This window comes from Lates calcarifer, linkage group LG15 (genome assembly GCF_001640805.2).
Source record: "Lates calcarifer isolate ASB-BC8 linkage group LG15, TLL_Latcal_v3, whole genome shotgun sequence".
Taxonomy (NCBI): domain Eukaryota; kingdom Metazoa; phylum Chordata; class Actinopteri; family Centropomidae; genus Lates; species Lates calcarifer.
Window position 1 is genome coordinate 4,760,387 of NC_066847.1, and position 24,773 is coordinate 4,785,159.

Sequence of the window (24,773 nt, forward strand, 5' to 3'; positions counted from 1 at the left end):
TATCTGCTTGTATCACTTTAGTTTCAAGTGTTATTACTGTGCAAATAAAGCGAACAACTCCTCCTGACCACGACTCACCATGTCATACGTGGTGACAACTTTCTTGAGGACCTCTGGTAGCAGGCCTTGGGGCTCCAAGTTGGGGTACTGGTCGGTGAGGTTGAACACCACGAGGGGGTTGTTGTCGGGTCCAGTAAGCCGAGGGGAGAGGGCCAAGATGCACTGCTTCAGGTTAGCCACCGCTGAAAGGCCGCACAGCTCTTTAAAGGACACTATGGCATTCTGCAGAGAGAGGAGAGAAATTACAGCTGGGCTTGCATGCAGCTATGCTGGTTTATACTGACATGCCAAGCAAAACAAATGTCTGATGGCATAACCATCAGCAAAAGTCTGACGACAGAGGAACTTAATATTCCATGTTGCTTAAGTCTGGCATTGATCAACGTAAAATATAAAACCACAAGCCCAAAGAGTAACACCCTGTCAAAGGAAGTGGCTGGAAGCTCAGTTATTACCTGTGTGAACTTTCATTTTGGCATTTGTGAGCCACTCACAAATACTCAATCCTTTTGGACTGACACCACATTACATGCAAAGGGAACAAACACACACACACACACACACACACACACACACACACACACACACACACACACACACACACACACACAAATCCTAACCTTCCTGTGAAAGGCCAAATTTAAACCCTACATAAACAACCGGAGGGACAAACTGTGACAGGACGGCCGAGATGTGTTACAGTCTCAAGGCCAGTGGCTTGTTATCACACAATGACTACAAAATAAACAGGGCTACCAAAATAAATTCTGATACAATGCCTGAAGAGAAACAACAAGAGACCAACCACAGAGTGTTGTGACACTCCAGTGCAGCATTTCCTATAAAATTTCATATGTTTCTCTACAGAGACTTACAATGAGGATAGAAGACCACAAGCATGTGATAAATGTGCACATAATAAAAGGCTAAATTGCACTGTTTTCATGATAGCGGACAAAGTTGCTCAATATCAGAAATATCAGAAAAGAAAAACAATTATATTCGTTAGCACTTCCATTCCACTGTAACCTCTTCCAATTTACACATTAGAGGTCATGAGTATCTAATTCATGGATCTACCATTCAAATGGGGCCCTCGTCATAATCTTCCTCATCTTGACTCTGCATCTGTTTTGACTATTGCACAACACATAAGGATTAGATCAAATCTGATGCAGTCAAGCCTGGTGGTTTTGTGTTTCTCTTTCCAGAGAGGGAGCCTTTTTTTTGATACAGAAGATTCTTTGTAGTAAGTCTGGTTATAATCTTATGTTATATATACTTGACTTGGGGGTACATTTTCTTCAGCCTTTCAGAGAAAAACATTCTCATACTGGAAGATGGAAGAAAAAGTCATGCAGTTACCACATATATCACTGATATTGTCGGCTCAACGATGAGGAGACAAGCAAATCAAATCAAAAGTCTTTAATGTAGTTTAACTTGAACGTCTTACCTGCATGTTTTCTCTGAGGTCTGTTGCCTCCCTCAGTGGCAGCATGGCTGTTTTGAAGACATCATCCACAGCCTTGATCAATAGCACTCTCATGCTGGCATACTCTCTACTCCTCTTGCCCTTTCGTACAGACAGTCCCCTTTTGTGTGGTTTTCCGCCTCCTCTTCGATTGGTTATGGCCACATGAACAAACAATAAGGTATGTGGCAGTACCTCTCCTGTCAGAGACTGCAGTGGTATATGGCGGAAGCCTGGCTGGAGACACTCAAAGGGGATTGTGTATTGGCCGATAAACTCATCCCCGATGTAGTCATCGTCTAGCACCACAAAGCGCACCATTGCGAGCTCTGGGAGATTTATCTGAAACTCAAAGCTCTCATCAAACAGAGGGTTGTCCCCATTCTGGTTGACTGTTTTAGTCCTTTGTTCAGCACAGTCAGCAGGAATGCCGTGTATTTCTATGTACACGTAGGGGTCGACTACATCTCCTTTGGCACCTGAGCCTTTGGGTTTGGGGAAGTTTTGTCCACTGATGATCTTAATGTGTAAGAGCTGTGGAGAAACACCAGGCACTGAATCTTTAGTGTTGGCACTAAAATATGAAACTTGCTCCCTCATGATCGCTGGACGCAGCACATAGCCGCAGCTCCCATTCTGACGGAACCAGCCAATGTTTAAATCCATCATCAGTCCTGGAGTCTGGTAGTTCATTGCCACAATCTGGCAACCGCACTTCCAGAAATCTTGTGGATTCATGTTGCTGGAGTCAATCCGCATGGGGCTGGGGTAAACCCGTGCCAGGAACTTCTTGTTATAGTTAACAAAGTCACCTGGGAAGTCGCTGGCACAGCGGCTGGCAAAGACCTCGTTGAAAGAGCAGAGCTCCCAGTGCTTCTGGCTCTGGAAAGATGTCGGGAAGTCTCTGAACTCTACAGACTTACACAAGGTCACCAGATCAGAGAGGTCCTTTGACAGCTGGAATTTTTTGGGTGCGATAGTCTGGTGTTCTGCAGACTCAATGCTCATCCTTTGAGACATCTCTGCCCCCTCGTCCTCGTCTGTCACCTCACCTTCTGAAGCAGTGCAGTTCGTGCTCAGTTTCTTACCCTTCAGCAGGACCTTTCCTTTCAGTTCAGAGGGAGAGGGGAGGTAGCAGTCCTCAGGTTTAGGAGGATCTAGGTACATCTTGTCTCCAAGTATCTTCTTTAGGTGCTGAAACATGACTCTCTGCTGCTTTAAGGAGCAATGGTTTTCTAAACAGAGTATCAGTGGAAACTCAGATGCAACAAAGGCGTACTTGTTGATGACGTCAATGACACTGCGAAAGACTATCTGTGATGTCATTGTGTGGCCAGTGTAAATGACAGGTTCATTATCAGGCCCGTCCCACACGTCCAGCTCTACACTGCGGCAGCCCATCTTGAGGGCACGGATATACCCTGTCACATCTGAGGGACCTCTGAACTGATCTTCTATCAGGTATGTGTTGTGGGACGCATTGATGTAATAGTGGGACAAGGGCTGGTTCATGTCTTGGCATACTGTTTTTTGCTCAGGGTCAAATATATGGCACTCTGGCGACATAATATAGTTGGTGAAGCCATCGAGAGAAAGCCAGCCCTTGAACTGACCCTCTTTAGATGGTTCATACTTCTGAATGACCTCTAAGCTGGTGTCTTCACTTACTTGTGCCATCCCCTGCTCTGCCTCCAGAAATATCATTAAGTCCTTGGTATCCAGAAATTCTTTGTTGCTGGAGAACTGAACAAAGAGAAAATAAATTTCTGGTCTGGTGCAAAGATCATGAAAGACCTCAATGAACTCCTCTTTTGTCACTTCAGAACCTGCTTTGTCTTTAGCTTTGTGAAGCTCCTTGAACTTCAGTTCTATTTTCACATTTTTAAGTCCTGGGTTCAGCTTTTTGACTAGCTGCACAGCAGCACATATCGTTATTTGTTTGCTGTTGGTACTGTCTGCCTCATCAAAAAGTTCACCTAGCCACGATGAGCGCATGTTGTTCTGACTGCTCTCTATCATATTTAATGTATGTTTCCCATAGGATATCAGGTACCTCAGCCCTGTCACCCATATGTTGGCTACATCTGCAGTGTTTGCCACCAAGTCCAGGGACTCATAGTTCTCCCCAAAGATGACTGAGAAAGCACAGTCCTCTGATATCTGATCATAGGTTCCATTAGTTCTAAAAGTGTCTGTATTTTTCCCTGTTCGAACCTCCTTGATGGACTTCACATCAATTTTGGCCTTTTCTGATTCCTTCTTTGAAGGCTCCCATCGCAATGACTGCATGTCAGCATCAAGGAGAAAGTAGCGGTGGTAAATACGCGAGTTGGATCGCACTTTCTTCAGTTCAGTGCCATCCACCATTGCACTGATACAGTCACTTGCACTGCTTATTTTCTTCTCAGTGGGCATGCTGCTGAATGACACAGTCTTCTTTCTTTCTTTGCGCTGTCTTGAGCCATCCTGCACAGAAACAGAAGAAAAATTTCCATAAATAAAACACTGAATGATAACACTGAAGTAATATGATTTATCAGACTAACCCGACTGAAAATCTTTCATGTTTTTCTTTGTTTTTATATATTTATTTAAAGCAATATAAATGCATATCTGTTCAGCTGTATAGATAAGTGAGAAAACAAGACCAACTTGGCTAAAAAAGAAAAATACAGTTCTTTGTGCACACACACATAGGGAAACCTGGTATTGTTCATACAGAAGCAAACCAGTGTCCTTGTTTGACCTATTGACAATAGGTCAAACAAGGACACTTGTTTGTTTTAATCATTGTCTCATCTTTTCCCTGAATCATTCTCTTACACTAACCTCTAGCCAGGTTACTTCTGCAGTAAATTAAATTAAAGTAAATGTAATCAAATAGTCAAGTATTTCCTTCCTTTTTTGGTATTTTAACTCTGACAAATGTCTTTCACAACAGAATTCAGGATTAAACATTCTGTCTTGAAGTTGTCACCACAGAAAGACCAAATTCAGGTAAATGCCTACCCTCCAGAACAATACAACTGAACGCAACATGCTGCCTGCTTTGATACACGGTTTGCATGTTAAGTCTTTCCTTCCCAGTCCCCTTGTTCCCTCTGAGCAGAATCACGGCAGCAACTTTGTTGGGTGACTTAAGGTACCTGTCACTGTATATTATGGAAATACAACAGGGAATCTCCCTCAGGAAGTATCGCCTACACAAATCCAGTCAACTACAGCAGCCATATTTCTGACATTTTCAATGAACCCTGCTCTTTCCACTGCGGCAGGTTCCCTCCACACAAGGACACCATTTTATATTTTGGATTATTCAAAACTCATTTCACAAATTTTGAACCAGCCAAACCCAAACCCTTGTTAATCATCATGTGGCAGCTTAATGGTACCACTTAATCAAAAAGAATGTATCATTTTGTCAACAATATGGTGCTGCCAAGTAAAGAATTCCTTATGCTGCACTCCAGTAGGAAGCCTTGATCTTTATTTTCCTTTGGGGTTTAATGAAATGCTTAAAGGCTTCACAGCCTCTTATGTAATCCAAGTCAAATGTGAATACCTCGCATTCTGGAAAATGGAATGAAAAAAAAAAGTACTCATAAACATCAGTGTGTTAGGGAAAATGATTGCATGAGTTTGGTTTTCCATGTGTTAGTGTCTACATGTCTGTACATGCATATAGGAGCTTTCACACATCCTCTCTGACATTTACATCTTCTGCCTTTTACTTCACCTATTCAGTGATGAAGACCAGCCCTCTCTGCTGACAGTATTTATAAAAATAAATTTGACTACACCAATTGAGATAGATGACAGTGACAGTGTCATTTTTATCAGGATCAGCTTGTTTGTAATTTTTGAAGCTGTTTCATGATAATCACTCACTCCTCTCCCTATGTCTGTCTGCTTACTGTCTCCTCTAAGGCCTAACAGATTACCACGGCACACAGGGATTGGCTGCGCTGTTCTACGTCATATTTGTTTGCAATGGGACAAGACGGAGCAAAAGCAGTGGTTACTGACCACAGTGGAGCCTGCTGCTGACGGCATAGGCTCAGTCAGACTCTTTGTTTATTTGCACAATTAAGACGTCACAGTAGATGACATACAATAATAAAACTAAATGGATATGTACAGAGGAGGATGGAAGCCAAAGAGACTCAAACAAAGTCCTCCCCAACATGAGAAACATCTCAAATACAAATCAAGAACAATAATAAACATCTTATCAAACAGATCCAGGGAGGCCTGTCAGTTTTAAATTCAGAAATTAAACCCAGCCAAATAATATTATGAAATGTTTTTTCAAAATTAATTAATCATTATAAATCCCATCTGTGTGTTGGAGTATTGCAAAAAGCACGGACTGTGAAATGTTTACTCTGATTGGAGGAATTTTACACCTCCCTGTGAACCATGGACGGGCCATGTCAAGTAAAATGGAAACATAATAATCACATTCTTTTACACTTTCTGCAGCTTAACGGGAATCATTATATAAAAGGAGAGCTTAAAACCTAAATGCATGACTGCAGATAATCCTTATGATCTGGGAAAGAATGTAGACTTGTCTTCATGTTAACCTTGTGTTACGGTCACAGCCTGCTGGTATGGTATGTGTTGGGTTCCTGCTGTATGGCCAGAGCTGCAATGCTGGGCATTCACCTCAGGATTTCCCTCTGCTTCCTCTACCAAAACTAGTAAACAATACTGCGCACACACACACCTCTGTTTTAGCATATGTTATTATTTCCTGAGGGGACTAATTCTTATGTAACAGTCCCTTTTCTGCCTCTGATGGAAGTCAGGTGGCCTAGGGTGTTTACTTTTGCAATAAGTACAGTTTTATTAGTCCTTAAATGGTACTTAAAAGACGAGAAGGCCATTATCAGATTCTCTATTTATAGTTATATCAGATACTTGCTGTTTTACAGGGTACATATTCTCCTAGACTTAAATATCACCTATCATCTCTGTTGATCTTTGTTTCTTGGTGTCCAATATTAAACACAAAGTGAACCATGATCAAGTTTTTATGTTGGCCAGGCCAAAGTACATCATCAAAACAAGTCATAAAATGGAAATACCTGAGATGTTCAAGTAATGTCAACACACACAGCCTCAATTAAGACCTTGATCTCTCCCACAAAGATCAGGGTTGCTGTGTTTGAGCACAAAATAGGACAGATTAAAGGATTTATGGACCTTTACTGGTCACACAGGGTCAACAGTTTACCTGCATAATTTGTCCGCAGGGCAGTATGTTTCTTATAAAGCATGAGATGGAAAGTACATTTCATAAGCCAGAAATTACAGCACGAGCAACTACATCCTGACTCACTGGTATTGATCAACAAGCTTATTCACAATCCTAACTGTCACTAAAGAGAACAGTGCTTTTTCAGGGGGAAGGTAAACAAAACACACTGCCATACCATCACTTCTTTGAAATCTGTGAGACAGTATTTCTTTTGTACAATGTCAGGGAAAATAAAAGGTCAAAGTCTGTGTTTCATTGTTGAGAAAATATTATGCATAGCTGTTGCTTAACGGTGCACATTATCCATCACCATCCAAGTTCGTTTTCCTTTTTAGTTCTGTTCAGAGAAGAAATGCCCTAGAACTTTTTGAAAGCAAATCAGTGGAATATAAAAAAGGATATTAGTTTCCATGATGTTTCATAATAACAAGGCTAATCCCGGTAGGCTCACCTTGATAAGGGAAATTACTTTTATGCCTTTACATACTGTTTCAATATGTTTGGTGTGTTTTAGAGTGTGTGTGAGAGTGAAGGAGACAGAGAATGAGTCAGAGGGAGAAGCAAACACAGGAAGAGACGATGAGAAAGCAAGATGGAGAGAGAGTGAGTGACTAAGTAAGACAGAGTATATCCAACTGCTCACAGATCCCATAGGAATCTGAATCCCCTAATGGGCTGAATCCTGCATTTTTTTCTGGCTCAGTGAGCAGTTATGAACTGTCTGTACAACTGAGGACATCACAGGGGACCCATTACTCTCTGCTCTACTGTTCTACCTACATCCCCGGCAACAAGCAATGTGAATCACCTGAATCACACTGCAGCACAAATGGACTTCCAGCTCTGGACCAGGGACTGGTTTCAGCTCACAATAATGTTAATTCAATAGAGAGGAATTTAATCTTAATATAAATGTAACACTGCAACCCAACTGGTGCAAACGTGGACTTTTTGTTAGCCTAAAATACATCTCTGTGGTTTTCATTGTACAGTCAGACACTAGTGATGTTTATGAGCTGACTTATTTAATGGTCAGTTGGTCTTATTCATCACTGCATGCAATATAAACACTATAAACCCACAAGATTCATTTTGATGTGCTGCAAACTTTCTTCTGGTAAGTGGAAACAATCTCTCATTCATGTGGATGCAGTCAATCTCTGATATCCTTTGGTCAACAAACATTTCACCCATGCAGCTGTTTTTAATTCCCTTTTAATTAATTATTATTTTGATTAATTGCACTTATATCTGTTTGTTTTTAAAGTGTGGTTATCTTTGGCAATGTTTGCTCACTCGACAAAGTTGTAAATAAGGACAAACTCAGCAAACCTCTCAAGTACAAATAAAGGTTTGAATGGGGAAAAAAAGAAAAAGATGCTGAATCATTTTCTAACTCTGGATTAGAGCCATGACTGCAATAAAGTCTCCTCCACCACCTACCAAGCAAGCTGAGACAAAAGAATGGTTACCTAAGAAGCTCTTACATATCTCACAGCTGGGGTGGGACACAGACTTTTTTTGGACTCAATAGTCCAACCCAAAAATACATTCTAAGCTGGTTGCCTCTTAGACATCAATTAGCAAAATTACTTCAGAATAAATTATAAATGTATCATGATTTTAATCTCCATAATTAAGTTTCTCTCTGTTGAGATGTGATTTAAAATTTGCTCTGTGTGAATAACTGCAGCTCTTGTCATTCATTTTAAATGGTGGAGGTGCATTTACACAGTGAGGGTGGTATCATGGAGTATAAAGTGTAAAGTATAAAGTGGGCTAATGCAAGGCTGTATGATGTCCCACTGACTGATTATTATTATTTATTCCAGACAAGAACATTTATTCATAGACAGTGACAGTTTTGAGCATCACATGACGCAGTCACGTTACCAGCACTGGCACTGGGACAGGAACACAACAACGCTGACCACATGACAGGCTTTACAAGTTACAACAACACTGGCAAGATGTGGAAAAAGTCAAGCCTCTGGAATAATTTCCAAATTTGAGAAGATGATCCCCAAAAAGTCAACTGCTAGATATGTCAGATATTCCAAGGAAAACTGGCAAAAACATTTGGCAAGTTTGGCAAATCACCTGAAAACTGTGAGTAACATCTGAGGCATCTTGAAACTGCTAAAATGATTTTTTTTTTTTTTTTTTCTGTTATGGCTGACAAACTTTAACACTGAAGTCTGATTGTGGCTCTAAAGTTATGGTGGAAGCGTTGAATATTCACGGATAATTCTCACTGAAGCTTTGAAGGCCCAAAAGGGATTGGGGAAAGCACTACAACATATCCAGTATTGTTCCATCCATAAAACTATGCAGACATAAAGGAGCATTATGGCAAGGCTAAATCACTTTGACTATATTATGCTTAAATCCCATGTTCTCTAAATTAGACTGAGTATTATGGATGTATGATTTACTGTATTCATTTTGAATGATATACTATACCTACCAATGTGCAATCCAATTTGTTGTATAATTCAAGATTTCTGTTACATAATAATTAGTGGGGAGATCTCTTGCATTAAACCAAACACTGTGAATTTCTTTCCAAGCTGCATCATTAAATGTTAAACTGTGTTAACGCCACCTGATAAGTTCAACAGGCAGAGGAGGCTGAGATGAAAACAAATCTAAATGTGTGAAAGAGAAATGGGAGTAACACAGTGACAGAAAAAGCTTTGGAGGAACAACAAAAAACTAGAACAAGATGAGTCACAAGGAAACCTCAGTGGTGACAGCAAGGAAGAGGAAATAAAATGTATCGAAAGGCAGCTCTGATGAGAATGTCGCGCTGGTAAAGTCTGTTGTGTAATCTCTTCAAAAAAGGTGATGACATTCACTTTGCATACACTGCAACCATTTTAAGACCACTAATTCATGCAACCACAATAAATACCACAAAATACAATATAATGAAGCTGTCAAGGCCAAGAAAAACACCATTACATCCCATTCATCTGCACAGTCTGATGTGTTTTAGGCTGGAGGAGGAAAAAAATAGTTTTTAATCTACACTGAAAGTATATTTACACTTTAGATTTGTTTGTTAAATGCACTGTTATGTGTTTTTTAATTTGATCACCTAATTGTGAATATATTATTTTTTCTTATCAAGACAATAAGACATTACAGCTGCTCTATGTGTTCAACATTTTATAACAGATAAACAATCTTGTGGTAAAGAGCTTGTTGTTTGATTACAACAGTGTATGGAGACTTTTTGTTCTCCAGTTGCACTGCAGTCAAATCCCACAGGAGTTTAAACCTGGTGAAGGCCCAGCTGCTGCTGCTGCTGTTCTGTACCATATGATATCAGATGTTGGTCAAATGAAGTGTGAAGAAGGTGACTGCCCTGGGAGTAAACTTTTGAAGCTCTACCATTTCCTGAGCAAACATAGATGAGAGTAGCATGTCTATTTCTGGAACATTGTGGTTGTGACAAAAAGTTATCAGTCACTAGAGCTCAACACATGCAGAAACTAAAAAAGGGACCGGGAATGATAAGATGCACACAGCTCACTTTGTGATTTTATATTGTTTTAGTTTGTTACCTGGTCTTTTATCATTTTATTTTTGACCTTTTTTATTCCTTTGTTCATTATCATCTGGTATACTAAACCTGAGGGTTTTTGGCTGATGTAATGTAACTTGCTGAGCCAAATGAAAAGCACTCTTCAGTCACTGGATTGTCTGACCTCTTAAGAACTATTGCATAACAGTGATGGGTGGATATACACAAGTGACAAGAGCAGGCAACAAAATTAGCATGAGCAGTTAAAAGAGACCAGGAAACTTTGAAATGTACATCAGAAAAGTCTTCCCAAGGCTAGGAACCAAAGACTTGCTGACACCAGAAAATATGCCCTCGAAATTTATACTCAAACGTGCCTCTCTGTGGCAGTTCTGAAAAAAGAAAAATATATTATTAACCAGAGAATAAAGAAATCGCCTTAGGTGTTCTGAGTTAATTGTTCACCGCTATTTTTCTCCAAACTGTTCTTTATGGAGCAGTTCCAGTTTCTACATCATCGGCTCTTAGTTTCTTGGCTCTAGGCTTTGAGAGAAAGCCTCTCATGTCCTTAAATATTGATTGAGCCATTTAGCACAGCTGCAATAAATTCATTTGTTAATTCAGTAAAATTAATAAGTACCTTTACACAGTTATGATGCTTTATTAAGGTGCACACTATGCTCCATGCCTATAGGAGCACACTGAATATATTCTCTGACAACAAAGCCGTCCTTCTCATTTCATGAATTCGTTTGATGTGAAGTTTTCACAAAAAAGGCTAATCTGTTAGGTTTCTTCTAAATACTGTGTGTAGAGGAGGGAAAAACAAGAGTCCATAGTAAGAGTAATTAGCCCATAGCCTCTGGAAAGAATGACTGGTGGTTTCCAATAAGCTACTGATGAAATATTAGCCTGTGAATGCAATCTCTGATCTCCCACCTGCAGATATTAGCTGTATGAAAAGAAAAATAATTGATCTCCTCCTTTATCGCTGTGTGCCGCTAGTTTATTTTATCCTGCAAGCCAGCCTTAACTATGACCATATAACCTTCTATAACTGGTTCCCCTAACATTTTTATGGCTAGTGTGAATTAAATATCTCATAGTGCCTTGAGAGAAATGTCAACCAGCAAGCCAAGCAAAATGGCATTCTGAATCATCACCTGTAGTATTTCTCATTTCACAGCCAGCACACCATTTCCCAATCATGCCTACGATGCAAACACCCACATATAATCTTCCCCAGGACCAGTCTGGGATTATGAACCACTGGCCCACACTGCGAAAGCAAAGCCAATGTGATATTGGAGATGATCACAGTGGAGGCAAATGGGTTTTTAAACCCTTTAAACAGTCAATGTTTTCACTATGTTTGTGGAAAATTTAGGTGCACATACTTGGTGGGGTTAAGACAGGAAAATGTATGTTTTTGAACCATTATTATTACCGTGTCTGTGTACAAGAATTTGGAAAAGCTAGAGCAGATAATATATAAACAACACCCAAAACACTTCAAGACAAAACTTGCTAAAGAAGCTCACAGGGAACCAACCCATGGGATCAGGGAAAAGTCATTTAGTTAGTTTTGATGCTCTCCACAATGACTTCATTCAACTTAGGTGGTGCCCAGAATGGCTTGGGTGCTGCACCTAAGCCTTATATTGGTAGGGAAAACCCTGACAGTATAATTTACCTTTTATTCATTTCTCCATATAACTGTATCATAACAAAATTCTTACGTCTGTGGTTCACAGTTTTTGGGTTCTGTGGGTTTCTTTCTGTGAAAATCTTAAAGAAGTCAAAACAAATACTTTTTGGGAATTGACTGCCAGAATTCATCTGCTATATCACTGAGAGGAAGAAAAGACCAACCTAACAGAAAGTTAGCAAGCATGTAATTGCAATTCAGTTTTGCAGTCAACCTTTAAGTGTTAAGCCTGGATGTCAGAACCTCCCTGTTCCCCTTCTGGGTTCAACCACTACAAATAAACCTCAACGTGTGACAAATACTACTTTAGTGTTGTCAGTGTGGAACTAATGTGGGGACTCTTATTAGAGTGTGGGTGAGCCTTGCACTTTCAAAACACAGAATCAAGGTACGAAACAGCTTTTTATGTGTTGTAGTTCCCCCCTGTAGTTTCATGTTGAGCAAGTAAAACCCAGAGATATCAAACTGCTACACCTGAGAATGCCAGTATGGTTAATACTGATTACTAATGTAAAAGTACTGAAACAAGGGGAAAATGCCTTAAACCGCTTGCTTTCACATTTTTAAAAGTACATGAAGACCATATACAGAGACCTGAGCTGAAAATAGTTAAGACTGACATTTTCCTGAAGATACAATGTTTGCAAATTTTTCCCTTTTAGACCTTTAAACTGTGTAAGCACATTAAAACGGAAATGAAAACATTATCTTGATCAAATTGAGCTTTCACAAACATAACTAGAAAATGCTGAGCCCATTTATTGATAATCAGTGTAACATAACAGTGCACAGTACACTTTTTCAGTCAGGTCAGACTTCAAAGCATTATTCAAGTCAGGTCAAAACACCGCAATTGCTGAAAATGATCTCATTCTGATTCTGATCAGACCTCAGCCAGAGAACGATCAAGCAAAACTGTCATGTCACAGTTCAAATTAAAAAAAGAGAGAGCGCGGCATCAGCACAACTCCGCATCTGATAAGGCCTCCATGATGAGACAGTTTCAGAACACTGGCAGGCTTCAAACACTTTGCCTGCACTCCGAGTTAAATTAACAGTCTATTAGCTGCCAATTTCATAAGATTTCCACAGCCAACATTGTCATTACTGCAACAACAGCTTAACTGATTCATCTATGAAGCCTCCAAAGGCTGAACAGCAATGCAAAACAGTGTTAAGGCTCAGAGAATAACAAATACCTGGTCAATTTAATTCAAATCAAATCAACACAGAATGTTTCTGCAAGGATTAACATTGAAATACGTCATCATCAGCTTTGTTCAGTGTGTCAACCGCTGATTATATGGTTCCAACTACAGATGTAAAGTGCCTATAGAATAGCTGTTACGTGTTAACACGTTCCTTGCAAACAAAAGTAGACTTTGGCAGGATTTCAATTTGTGATTTCCTCAAACAGAGCTTTCCGGTTCATTAAGTCAACAAGAACAAGTTTGTCAATGTGATCAAATTACAATGAGAGAGGATTCACTGTAAACAGTGTTAGAAAAAATATAAACACTAAAATTTTCTCATGGTTGACAATTACATGGATAGTCTTATTAAATATTTGAATATTTAGTGTGCGAGAAATGACGGTTGTTATCCAAACCATTCAGATTTTAGCACTCGTCAAGAGCCTGTCTGTAGTACGGCTGCAACTAGCAATTATTTTCCCAACTGAATAATCAGACGTTTTTGTTTTTTTTTTCATTGAATTGATAAAAAATGTGATCTAAAAATATGAAAACAATGAAAAACACCCATCACAAGTCCTAGAATGATTACTAATGTCACCACACATCTTATTTTGGCCACCCAACAGTCTAAAACAAAGGATATACAGCTTATTACTATGTTAAGACAAGGAAACGCAGCAATTTGTCAAACCTTCTACCAGAGCAGAATTTCTTGAAGGCTCATCCCTCCTAAAAGCACCTCGTCTAACACCCTAACATGCCTAACTAGCACCTACTATGCTCTTCCGGTGCAGAGATTTAGTACTTGATTCTTACTTCAAGGTCTCCTACTGAACTGAAGCTTTACTGTTGTTCCTCATTTAAAAGTTCCTTTGGATAAAAGCATCGGCCAAGTGAATTTTTGCTTGAAAAATGCCTCAAACAATTGAGTGCTGCAGCTCTAGTCTACAGCAGTTACCACTGAAGTAGGCAATATCAAATGACACTTTATGGTCTCGGTTATATTAATTATGCATCCACGCTTTAGAACAGCTAAACCCTGTTAAATCCCTAAACATACATTTTAGGAGTGACAGTCAGCCTTGGGTCTCAAGAGAGAGATTATTAAATGTCTTATTGACATCTGAGTCACAGCCTCGGTTCAGTTTTTTAAATATATGACAGTTGTGTGGAAACATAATTATTTATAATTAAACTCCATGTTTAATGTTTAAATATATATCCTCCTTTCTGTGCTTCGTAGATTATTACTGTAAAATATTAATGCAACTTATCACAAGGGCGTAGAGCCACTTCTGCCATTAAAGTGGCAGAACAGTAATCACTGCCAAGTCATTTGAGCTACCCTTGAAATAACTGGGTGAGGCAGGCAGCACTTGTGTAAATCAGTGACACCTGAGCTGATGAATGAATAGGCAATGATTCAACTAAGTGACTGAGAGCTGCTGTGAGTCGCCTTGAACACACACAGCCATGAAAAGTGAATGCCAGACAGCAGCAGAACCCTGTATCAAGGGTGGCTGTCAAAAGATCTTTAATAAATTGCCCCATCAACTGCCTGTGGCATTGGTTTGGGCAACTGGATTTCACACAAGCATGCAAGCTACATTGCTCAAACATATTATTCAGCAAGCCCCTCTGTGAAGTAAAAACACAAGTTCAGTTTGGGTTAAACAACAATCTGTTCTTGGTAGATTTAGGCTAAATGATGGTGGGGAAGTCAGTCATAACACTTAAGCAGTGGTTTCTCGAAGTATATCATGAATAATTAATTTGACAATGTTCTGCAATATCCACAACATTTGCATCACCACATTGTTAATGGAAAATGATATACCACCCACCTCAGTAAAACACACTGTGCAGCTGACATTTCTTCTATCTTTTTTTTTTTTTTTAATCAAGGGGAATTTAGTGAGCATGGATGTTCAGTGTGAATATTACAAAGTTAGCTTTCTCGCCTAAGGCCACATCAACAGTCATTTAAAGAAAAATGATGTTTCCCCCAATTCATTTTCCTTGCTTCAGTTCGCTCCTTGGTCATACTAAATAGGACGAGCAATGTCTGTAAATTTACACATTCTCGAGAAGGCACTCACATGAACAAATGTATTGTAGCATATGCAACAGTAATCATCTACCACATTCAATTAGACTGCAGAATGGAAACACTTGTGAAGACATTAGCATTAACCATGCAGAGCATAAAATATTTGATATACAGTGCAGATACAGCAGTGCCCTTTTACTTAAAGTGACAGTATAATATTTTATTACAGCAACACTCTGGCTTAAGGAAAGCACTCCTAAAACACTTGCATATTAATAAACACTCACTGAGCATTTTATTAGGAACACAATATGCTATGCTTATTCATGCTATTATCTAGTCAAAAATCATGAAGCTACAGATCAGGAGCTTCAATTAATGATCACATTAAACACCAAGCAAGCAAACAAGCAAGCAAGATGGTCTGAGTGACTCTGACCATGGCAGGACTGTTGGTGCCAGATGGGCTGGTTTGAGTGTTTCTGAAACTCCTGGGGTTTTCATGTACAACAGTCTCTAGAGTTTTTACTCAGAATGGTGCCAAAAACATCCTGTGAGTCAACGCCTTGTTGATGAGAGCAGTCAGAGGCGAATGACCAGAGTGGTTGGAGCTGACAGGAAGGCTACAGTAACTCACAACAACTGTGGTGAGCAGAAAAGCATCCCTGAACACAAAACACATCAAACCTTGAGGCAGATGGGCTACAACACCAGAAGACCACATTGGGTTCCACTCCTGTCAGCCGAGAGCAGAAATCTGAGGCTGCAGTGGGCACAGGCTCACCAAAACTGGACAGTTGAAAACTGGTAAAATGTAGCCTGGTCTGATGAATCTGAATTTCTGCTGAGGCACGCAGATGGCTGGGTCAGAATTTGGCATCAACAACAACCGACCAGCCTTGTGTCATCAGTCCAGGCTGGTGGTGGTGGTGTAATGGTGCTGGGAATGTTTTCTTGGCACAGTGTGGACCTCTTAATGCCAATTAATCATTGTTTGAATCCCACAGTCTGAGTATTGTAGCTGACTATGTGCATCCCTTTACAGCCACAATTTACCATCCCCTAATGGCTACTTCCAGCATGATAATGCACCATGTCGCAAAGCAAAAGTCGTTTCAAACTGGTTTCATGAACATGACAATGAGCTCAGAGTACCTCAGTAGCCTTCCCAGTCACCAGATCTGAATCTAATACGAGACCTTTGGGATGCGGCAGAAAAGGAGATTTGCAGCATGAATGTGCAGCTGACACATCTGCAGAAATGATGTGATGCAATCATGTCAACATGGACCACAATCTCAAAGGAGTATTTCCAACATCTTGTGGAATCCATGCGACAAAGAAGTGAAGCTGTTTTGAGAGCAAAGGGAAACCATACACACCATACACTTTATTAGGAACACCATACAAGTATGGTGTTCCTAATAAAGTGCTCGGTAAGTGCACATATAAGTGAAGGCACAACTTAACAGTGATTTACCTCAGCCAATTCTTAAAGCTATGAGAAATCTGATCTAAACCCATCACTGTCAAATGTAAATATAAGTATGCACGATGTAGAGGGCAAAGATCCACTGTCTGTCATCTGACACTGTTTTTATGGTCGCCCTTTAGCACAAAAAGCAAAAGCTGAACAGGAAGAGTAGGAAAGCACATTAAAGGGAAGATGATGATGATAAGAGTATATAACAACACTACTGACACAACCAACAACTACAATTTATAGTAAATACAAATAAAAGATGCTGAATTTGAAGTTTCTCTCTTCATCACTAGTGCAAGAGTTCACCTTTAAATCATGTGAATTCAAAGGAGAATCTGTCCAAGTCAGACTAATGCAGACTGTACTGATACCTTGTCTGACTGAATAATATGACACAATACCATGATGCCCATGGAGAAACTTGTTTGGACTCACAGCACTGCTGGTCCACCATAATTAATGGCATATTGTTTTCCCTTTCAATGGGGTTATATCACAAGTGAAGACTGTTTTCTTCTCCTACCAGAGCTGTGAAATAAGTGTTATTTACAAGGCAGTGGAAACACCCTCCTTATTCAAGACAATCTGAGGTGAGAAGTGAGGTGGGAAGAAAAGCATAGCTATGGGTTCATTAATTCTCCTGCCACTGGCCACCCACATGCAACATGGTCACAATTTACTGGTGAAGACTTGGTTTAAAATGGACTAATAAACACCTAAGCCATTACTTATACTAAGTACTTCAGTACCACACAGTTGCTATGTAACCTAAACATACAATGCTGCAGTTAAACTAACTCATAAGACCATGAAAAGTTATAATTTAAACTACACTTCAAGTGTTCATACATCTGGCAAGGCGGCACAAATCTGTAAGTTTCGTGTGTTGATATTAGAACAAAGGTAATATACATTTATGGAGTACGTAATCTGATTCAGCAGTTGTAGACTGTGGGTATAAGCCTGCCACCCGGCACCGATTTCAAGCAGCATTATTCTCTTGCTACAAACAATCTTCAAGCTAGCAAACAACAGTGTTCACCTCCCCACATGTAAGTGTTCCACTAAAACAATTTCTGGTAATAAAAGAGGTCATTTTAAAGTGCTACTCCACCTAAAATCTCTCAACTATCAAACCCTGTGTAGGTGGCTGTCAAACGCTGGTAGTTTCATCCTTCATGGAGAGGATGTGGTCATATGTTGTGGTTTGCCTGAAACAATGTCAGTTAAAATGGTTTCCAAAGAATCATAACATCCATAAATAATTCTCTAACCACTGCGGCAGCATAATACTCTTTTCCATTGTATAGTAATTCATATGCTCAGCATGCCCAAAAGACAGCGCCTGTGTTTCATTGGGGGTGACATGGAGGCAATGTATTTGGCAGTATTTATACAAAAACAACAGTGAGTACATGATTTGACAGTTGGATATACTGGTGCTTGAAAATGTGCCCTCATTGCGAAGATGAGTGGGAGGGTAAATGTAGATTTTGGGTTGGGTGTCAATTCAAGTTCAGCGTTTAGCAACGACTAAATTAAAAGCTCTGCAAAGGTGTTACTTTGTGAAGCAACAACTGTGGGTTTCTCTTTTTTCATGCAGTGCACATGCAATTTTGTAAGAAAGGTCTCACGATGCCAGTTTAGGTGTGCCATTAGCTTATGTGCCCTCTCACCACATATATGCATAAACACGCACACCGCCAAATACATTCAACTGAAACCTTTCTAGAAGTGCTGTTAAGCACAGAGTATTACAGCTGTTACTATGAGAATGCGGTTGGTGTTGTCCCAACCACATCCTCCCGTCACTTGAGAAGCTGTATAACAAGAACTGAGGACTCTGACTGACAGAGTGAAACATGCTGCCTTGTTAACACTGGTCCAACCCTTCACAACAACCCACCATCTCAGAGCAATATTCGATCAGTCATAGCTGTCAGAGGCAAAAACAACTGCCTTCACGAAAATACTGGCATGCAGACAAGGGCACAGCTTGCTGAATATTTGATTTGCTTGATGGCTCTCAGATCGGAAATTCTGAGTTTTTCCGACATTGTGAGATTACAACATTATATTTTCACTTTCTCTATCCAAATACTACTTACAATTTTCACGAGTCCAATGTAAAAGTAATATATGTTCACTGTCTCCGTGTTATTAATTGTGTTGTGTAATATGGTTTTATATCAGTGAAGTCCAAATGACTTCCAAGTCAGTAGATTCAGAATATAAACTCTCTTTTTTGGAGGAGCAATAATTCATGACTAGATCTGGCAACATCCCTGTACAAAAAAAAAAGTTTCAAGCTATGAATATCTTTTTTCAGTCTTGATTTAGACCTCCACTTCCTGCATCAACCCGCACCTTGGTAAGAGTCCAATGCTCTCTTAATGCTAACCTAATATGACATTCATTTTGGCTCAAACTTATCGGAAGTCATCATCTCTGCTGTGACTCATTGGATGTTTATTCATCTGTGTGCTGTGTTGCTAAGCAAATGCCACAAAATCATTTCAAACTGACCCGTTGTGCATGTCATATTTCTGGTCATGAAGGCTTTCATTATGTTGTCTGATATGGCATTAGATGAACTTAGGTCACTGAGCATTTCAGAATGATTTCCTGTATGCCTGGATACCCTGGCACTGGACCACCACGTGGAAACCTCTGAACCGGCTCACTAAAAACTAACGTTACATAACATGACACTTCTTTGACAACAGGTTTTGAGTTGAAGCCAAAGTGTCTTTAAAAAAAACAAGTAAAAGAAAATCTATTGATGTTCAAGTTTGCCTCTGCGTGTTTCAACAGACCCTATAGCTCACAGGAGTGGACAACCCACTGAAATAAATCGCGCTCAAATGGCCTGGGAACTGAGACAGATCCTTGTGTAGCAAGAGATTACTTGGAACTTTACATGGCAGAAATGTCAATATTACCCCCATCAATCTCCAGGCAGAGGGCACATCAAAGTTCAACGCCAACAATGTGCCAAGAATGTGTTGCCTGTAAAACCTGCCAGCGAAAAGGTGAGCTGTTGGACTTTGTCCACTGCTGGAGAAAGTATCTAATGCAGAGGAATCTCGCTGAGACATCAAATCATAGACATAATTATAGTATTGATTTCTGCACATGATAATAAATGATTAAGCCACAAAATTCACTCAAACACACCAGACGCTGCCACATCTGAAAAGTGCCTCTCTACAAATTCCTTACAGTAGCTCATGCATTTTAAATCTAGCTGGCCCTGGAGGGAATTAAATCCCTGACTCTGACTATTGATTTACTAATCTCTAAAAGCTAAATGTAAACATCAAAACAAGAGGCACACATTTATGACATCTCTTTCAGGAACCAATTGGATCTAGGATATGATAATGTTCTGTAGGCGTAGAGTACAGTTAATATTAACAATAATGACATTGTAAAGAATAATGATTCCTTTGTTTAGCCATGAAACTCCCCTTTATCATCTTCAAACTTGTTCCTTAACAGTCTTATGACTGACATTATGACAGCTACAGCAACAGAGCCAAGACTTGCATTAAAAAGTTGCTGACATGAGCTACAGAAAATGACTTGCAGGCTTTCAACATACAGTAAATTGATGCAATGTGATGAAGTGTCATGATCTGTGGTGCCCCTTAAGCAATACTTCCAACGCCCATGCTGAGATGACTATTAAAATGCACTGTTTTAGGCTGAAAGTCACAATCACAGTAATTATGAGACCAAACAGCCAAAAGATATTAAGTTAAAGGTATGTTTGTTATTTGAATATCCCTCTGAAACATGTACACGTGTTGTAAGAGCATCTAGGCTCGGCATCTGGAGCATGATGAGACTGAGGGATTTTCTATGACCATCAGGACCATCATAGTGTTTGTTTTCCAGCAATACAAGATATTTCTGTTTCTCACTACTACACCTATTCTAAGTGTAACAATGTACAACACCTTAACAATTTTAAGGCAGACTCTCATTAGTCTGTGCATGTGAGACCAACATACAAAACAATTAGTGGCCCTGCATGCTATATAATTACCACTATCATTCTACATTATCTGCTGTTGTGCTGAACTGACTCAACTCTAATGCTATTCACTTAATGGACACGGTCTCATTCCCATTCATGTGCAATGCTTTATTTCATTCCATTTGCTGCTCTCTATAAAGATATCCCAATCACCTCCATCCACTTTGACCCATGTGCAATCTTTATTTGACATTTTTCAAATCTCTGATGTTACACCAGATACGTTAGCTTCTAAATCAGAATAATGAGCTTAGTACTTTCAACCACATGCTTCTTGCATAAGAGTTTTGTTTGTGTTGTCTCCTTGACATATGATATGTCACAGCTTTGTTCTAGTACTTCTCTGCTCTTGTAACACTTTATTTTCCCCCTGTGAGAACAATGAAGATCTTCTCACCCTGCCTCTACATGCATATACACATTACAGCCAGATTACTGACGTTCAAGAATAAGGAGAAGCTCTGCTATACAAATTCATATGCAGAATATTCAGACCAAGTACAGGATGTGCTTCTGGAGATCCATTTACTGGCCTGTATTGTGACAACCACCTATTTCACTCAAAATGTTAAGTGCACATGTTATAGGCGGGGTTACTGAAAAAAAAAATACAATGAGGGTAGGGTTTTGCATTGTAACTTCCAACACTCTAATGCTCACCAGAATGAATGGCATAAACACGGAGACTTTAACTTTAAGGCTTACCTTGATAATGCTGCTCCTGCGTGGTATTTCATTTTTGGCATCCGATACGACAGAGGTGTTGGCGGATTCCACCCCGGCTTGGCTGCCAGGTGCGACGTGGGATCCTGAACCGACCATATTTTCTGATATCCCACAGTCTCCATTCAAGACCGACACTTCGCAATGCGTCTTGCCAGCTGCCTCGTCGCTGGGCACGGCCGTATCCCCAAGATTCAATGGAGGCAGGCGGCTGCCGTCCTCCCCAAACTCCGCCATAGGCACTTCGAGCACACACACTCTCTCACACACACAAGCCGCTGGGTAGCAAAGCCTTATGTTTCAGCTTTACTCCAATTTCCTGACTGGCCTATTGCCTCGCTGCAACATTTGCCCGAAATTCTGCCATATCATCTCTCGGTGCACATATCTGTCAGGCTCCTACAGACAGAGGGGCTTGCTCCGTGCATTGTGCTCTGTGAATAGAGAGACCACAGCGATTAGCATAATTAGGCAACATGACATTACGTTACAACAGCAGTAACGTTAACAGCAGCAGCCACGTGAAAGAGGAGAAAAAGAAAAAAGAGGAAAGCATGAGGCTGGGGCGTTTAAGTACTCACATTTCGTGTGCACGGAAAGCGGATGTTAACTTACAATCAGTGAAGACTATCACCGTTTATGCAGCATGATGAGAGGCACACAACCGACATGCTTCCCCTATGTATACTGATTTTTTTTCCCTGTCTTATTTTTATTACATTTTTCAGCACATTTCCATCCGTTTTCATCCCACAAACCGCTTCACTATGTTGCATTTTAACATCAATACCAACCCACCCTCCTCAGCTTAGCTGTGATCTGTAACGTTAACTTAATGTTTTTTTGTTTTGTTTTTTTTAAAAAGCATGTTAAGTTTTCGCTTTATGGTTGGTTTAATAGAGGCTTTATTTACTTGCCTTTTGAAGTACCGTTTCTCTCCATGGGAAGGATGGTCTTCCTTTCAAGTTGCAGCTGAAGGGAGCCAGACTACCGTTTGACCGTTTGGTGTCTGGGCTGAGCTGAGCAGAGCTAGTTAGCTAGCAAGCTAACCTCCTCACTCGCTGCTAGCTAGCTGAGTGAAGTTAGTTTTAACAGCCACCTCAAAAGTCCAGCCAACACAAACTTCTGTCGCTCAGCCCGGTCAGCAAACAAAGGGAGGAATTTCCCTAAACCCGCCGCTCAGATTCGACAGTCAGACAGTTAAACTGTTTTAAGTTTTAAATAAAAACCCGTAAACCGTGATTTGCAGTTAGGTGTCTGTCATGAAGTTCTACTTCTTGACACACCGTCGCGCGGAGAAGTCGTTTCCAAGGAACAAACTTGTGTCTGTGTCGTGAACGCGCGACAAGCAAAACAGGCTGTGTTGTCAATCAAACCTAATTATTTTTTCACCGACAGCGAGTCCCGCCTCCTTTTCACGTCTCTACAAAACAAACAAACCTGCGTGCTGCACACAGTTCACAGTCCACCACTCAGAACACCTTTTAGATTACAGTTTATCTTTATATCTCGCTATTTTAAATTCTATAGAGATGTGCATGTACATTTAAAGTTAATTTGCAAAGCCTAGGACGTCTAAAATACACAAAAGTCAACAAGAACACAAAATTCAGCAAAAAAATACATACAAAACACCTCAAATTCAACTAGAAAATACATGAGAACAACACAAAAAACTAAATTTAGACAGAAAATAAATGCAAAACAGCACTAAAGTCAACAGCAAGCAATATGCAAAACAGCAAAACCACAAAACAAAACATGAAAATGCATGCAAAACAGCAGAAACAAAACTCAACGACAAATAAAACAGTAAAAACAATTATTATTTACATGAGTCTTTATTTTTAAATATCTCTGTACATGTTCCACAAATAGGTGTTAAATATAATTGTTAAAAGCTGCAAACTACAGTTCCACATGTAGTAATAAATCTAGGAAACTTAAGGTAGCCTTGAAGATACAAAAGGCTGATCACAGAAAAGAAGACATTCCTCAGGGACTCTTTGGCAGAGCGAGGAGTAAAGTTAAATAAAAATCTTTTATTTAGCAAGGGATTCTGGTTTAAAACGGCAACCTTCACAAGGTCTTCATCAGGGTGGTAGTAGTAGTTTTACACCAACATGCCTGATTATACAAAGGCTTTGAATATAACCTTTCTCCTTCTCTGCCTATGAGTACTTGAAAAACATCATTCTGTGTTCAGCCTTTGTATTCCTCTTCTTCTGTATTATTAACATTGCAGCGTTTGTTGTCAGCTTTATTCAGAAGCTGCATATGACATCTCTCAAGGATAGCACTTATCTTCCAGAGAGGCTCACATGACAATTGTTTGTCTGTTTAGAGTCACATTGTGTGTCCCATCTTCCTCTTTATGAGGACCGTCCATCAAGGCGATGGACTAATCTCAGTGGTGAAGTAACAGCCCTAACAGCCTCTTGCGTTGCGTCAGGTTTCTTGTGAAAATAAACCCTCACAGTATCTTACGTGACCAAACAAAGTCATCACAAGTCATCAATTATTGGATGTGGGCAAATATCAGTCATATGTGGTTCAACACATACCTTACATGTACATCATAAAGCTAAAAATTATAGGCTCTTGCATAAGAGACACAGAGAGTGAGTGATGAGACACATTATTCTACATGATTTAATGTGTTTTATTCATAGGCCAGTGGTTCAGATGAAGGCAGAGAAGGTAAATATTGTGGGGTATAGAAGCAGGTATGGTGAGTTGTACAACAGAGCCATCTGCTGGTATACAAAGGTTATGGATTTGTCTTTATTATGCAGTGAGGATTTGCTTATTCTCCTGAAAATACACTGCTACTCAAAGCTTTAATACCTAGGCCAGTGTTTCCCAGCCTTTCTGACCCATTATAACAAAGCAGTGTCTACCTGTGATCACCCATTACCAGCTGTGTATGTCTCCTGGCTGTGAAAATGCAAACCACACAGTAGTTTTCTACATATGTATTTCATGTTGGAGGGTCTGAAGAGTTTAAATTACCCAAATTCAAGAGGACAAACATAAACACGTTTCTCTGTAGCAGATATCTGCCTGTGTTTTGTTTAGTTTTTTGGTGGTATTACATTTATTTTGTGACCTTGTGACCTGCTAACTACTGATCCAGAGTCAGTGACACACAGTGACATGGCATTGCTGTACAATGATTCAAAGATGATGAGTTTAAGAGATATGTGTTACTTTGCAGTCTTAACAGGAAATAATGCAAACTGATA

At 39.9% G+C, this 24,773-nt stretch overlaps 1 protein-coding gene across 2 annotated transcripts in view; it reads right to left on the reverse strand.

Annotated features, from left to right (window-relative positions):
* The window catches only part of LOC108899518 (inactive phospholipase C-like protein 2), a 37,599-nt gene extending 15,637 nt beyond the window's left edge, over positions 1-21,962 (reverse strand). For both annotated transcript variants that reach the window (XM_018699999.2, XM_018700000.2), the window contains exons 1-3: positions 21,511-21,962; positions 1,517-4,000; positions 79-282 (exon numbers count right to left, since the gene is read on the reverse strand). In XM_018699999.2, coding sequence (XP_018555515.1) covers positions 79-282; positions 1,517-4,000; positions 21,511-21,765 — 2,943 coding nt within the window. In that variant the 5' untranslated portion in view covers positions 21,766-21,962. The remainder of the gene's footprint in view (positions 1-78; positions 283-1,516; positions 4,001-21,510) is intronic.
* Positions 21,963-24,773: the final 2,811 nt, after the last annotated feature.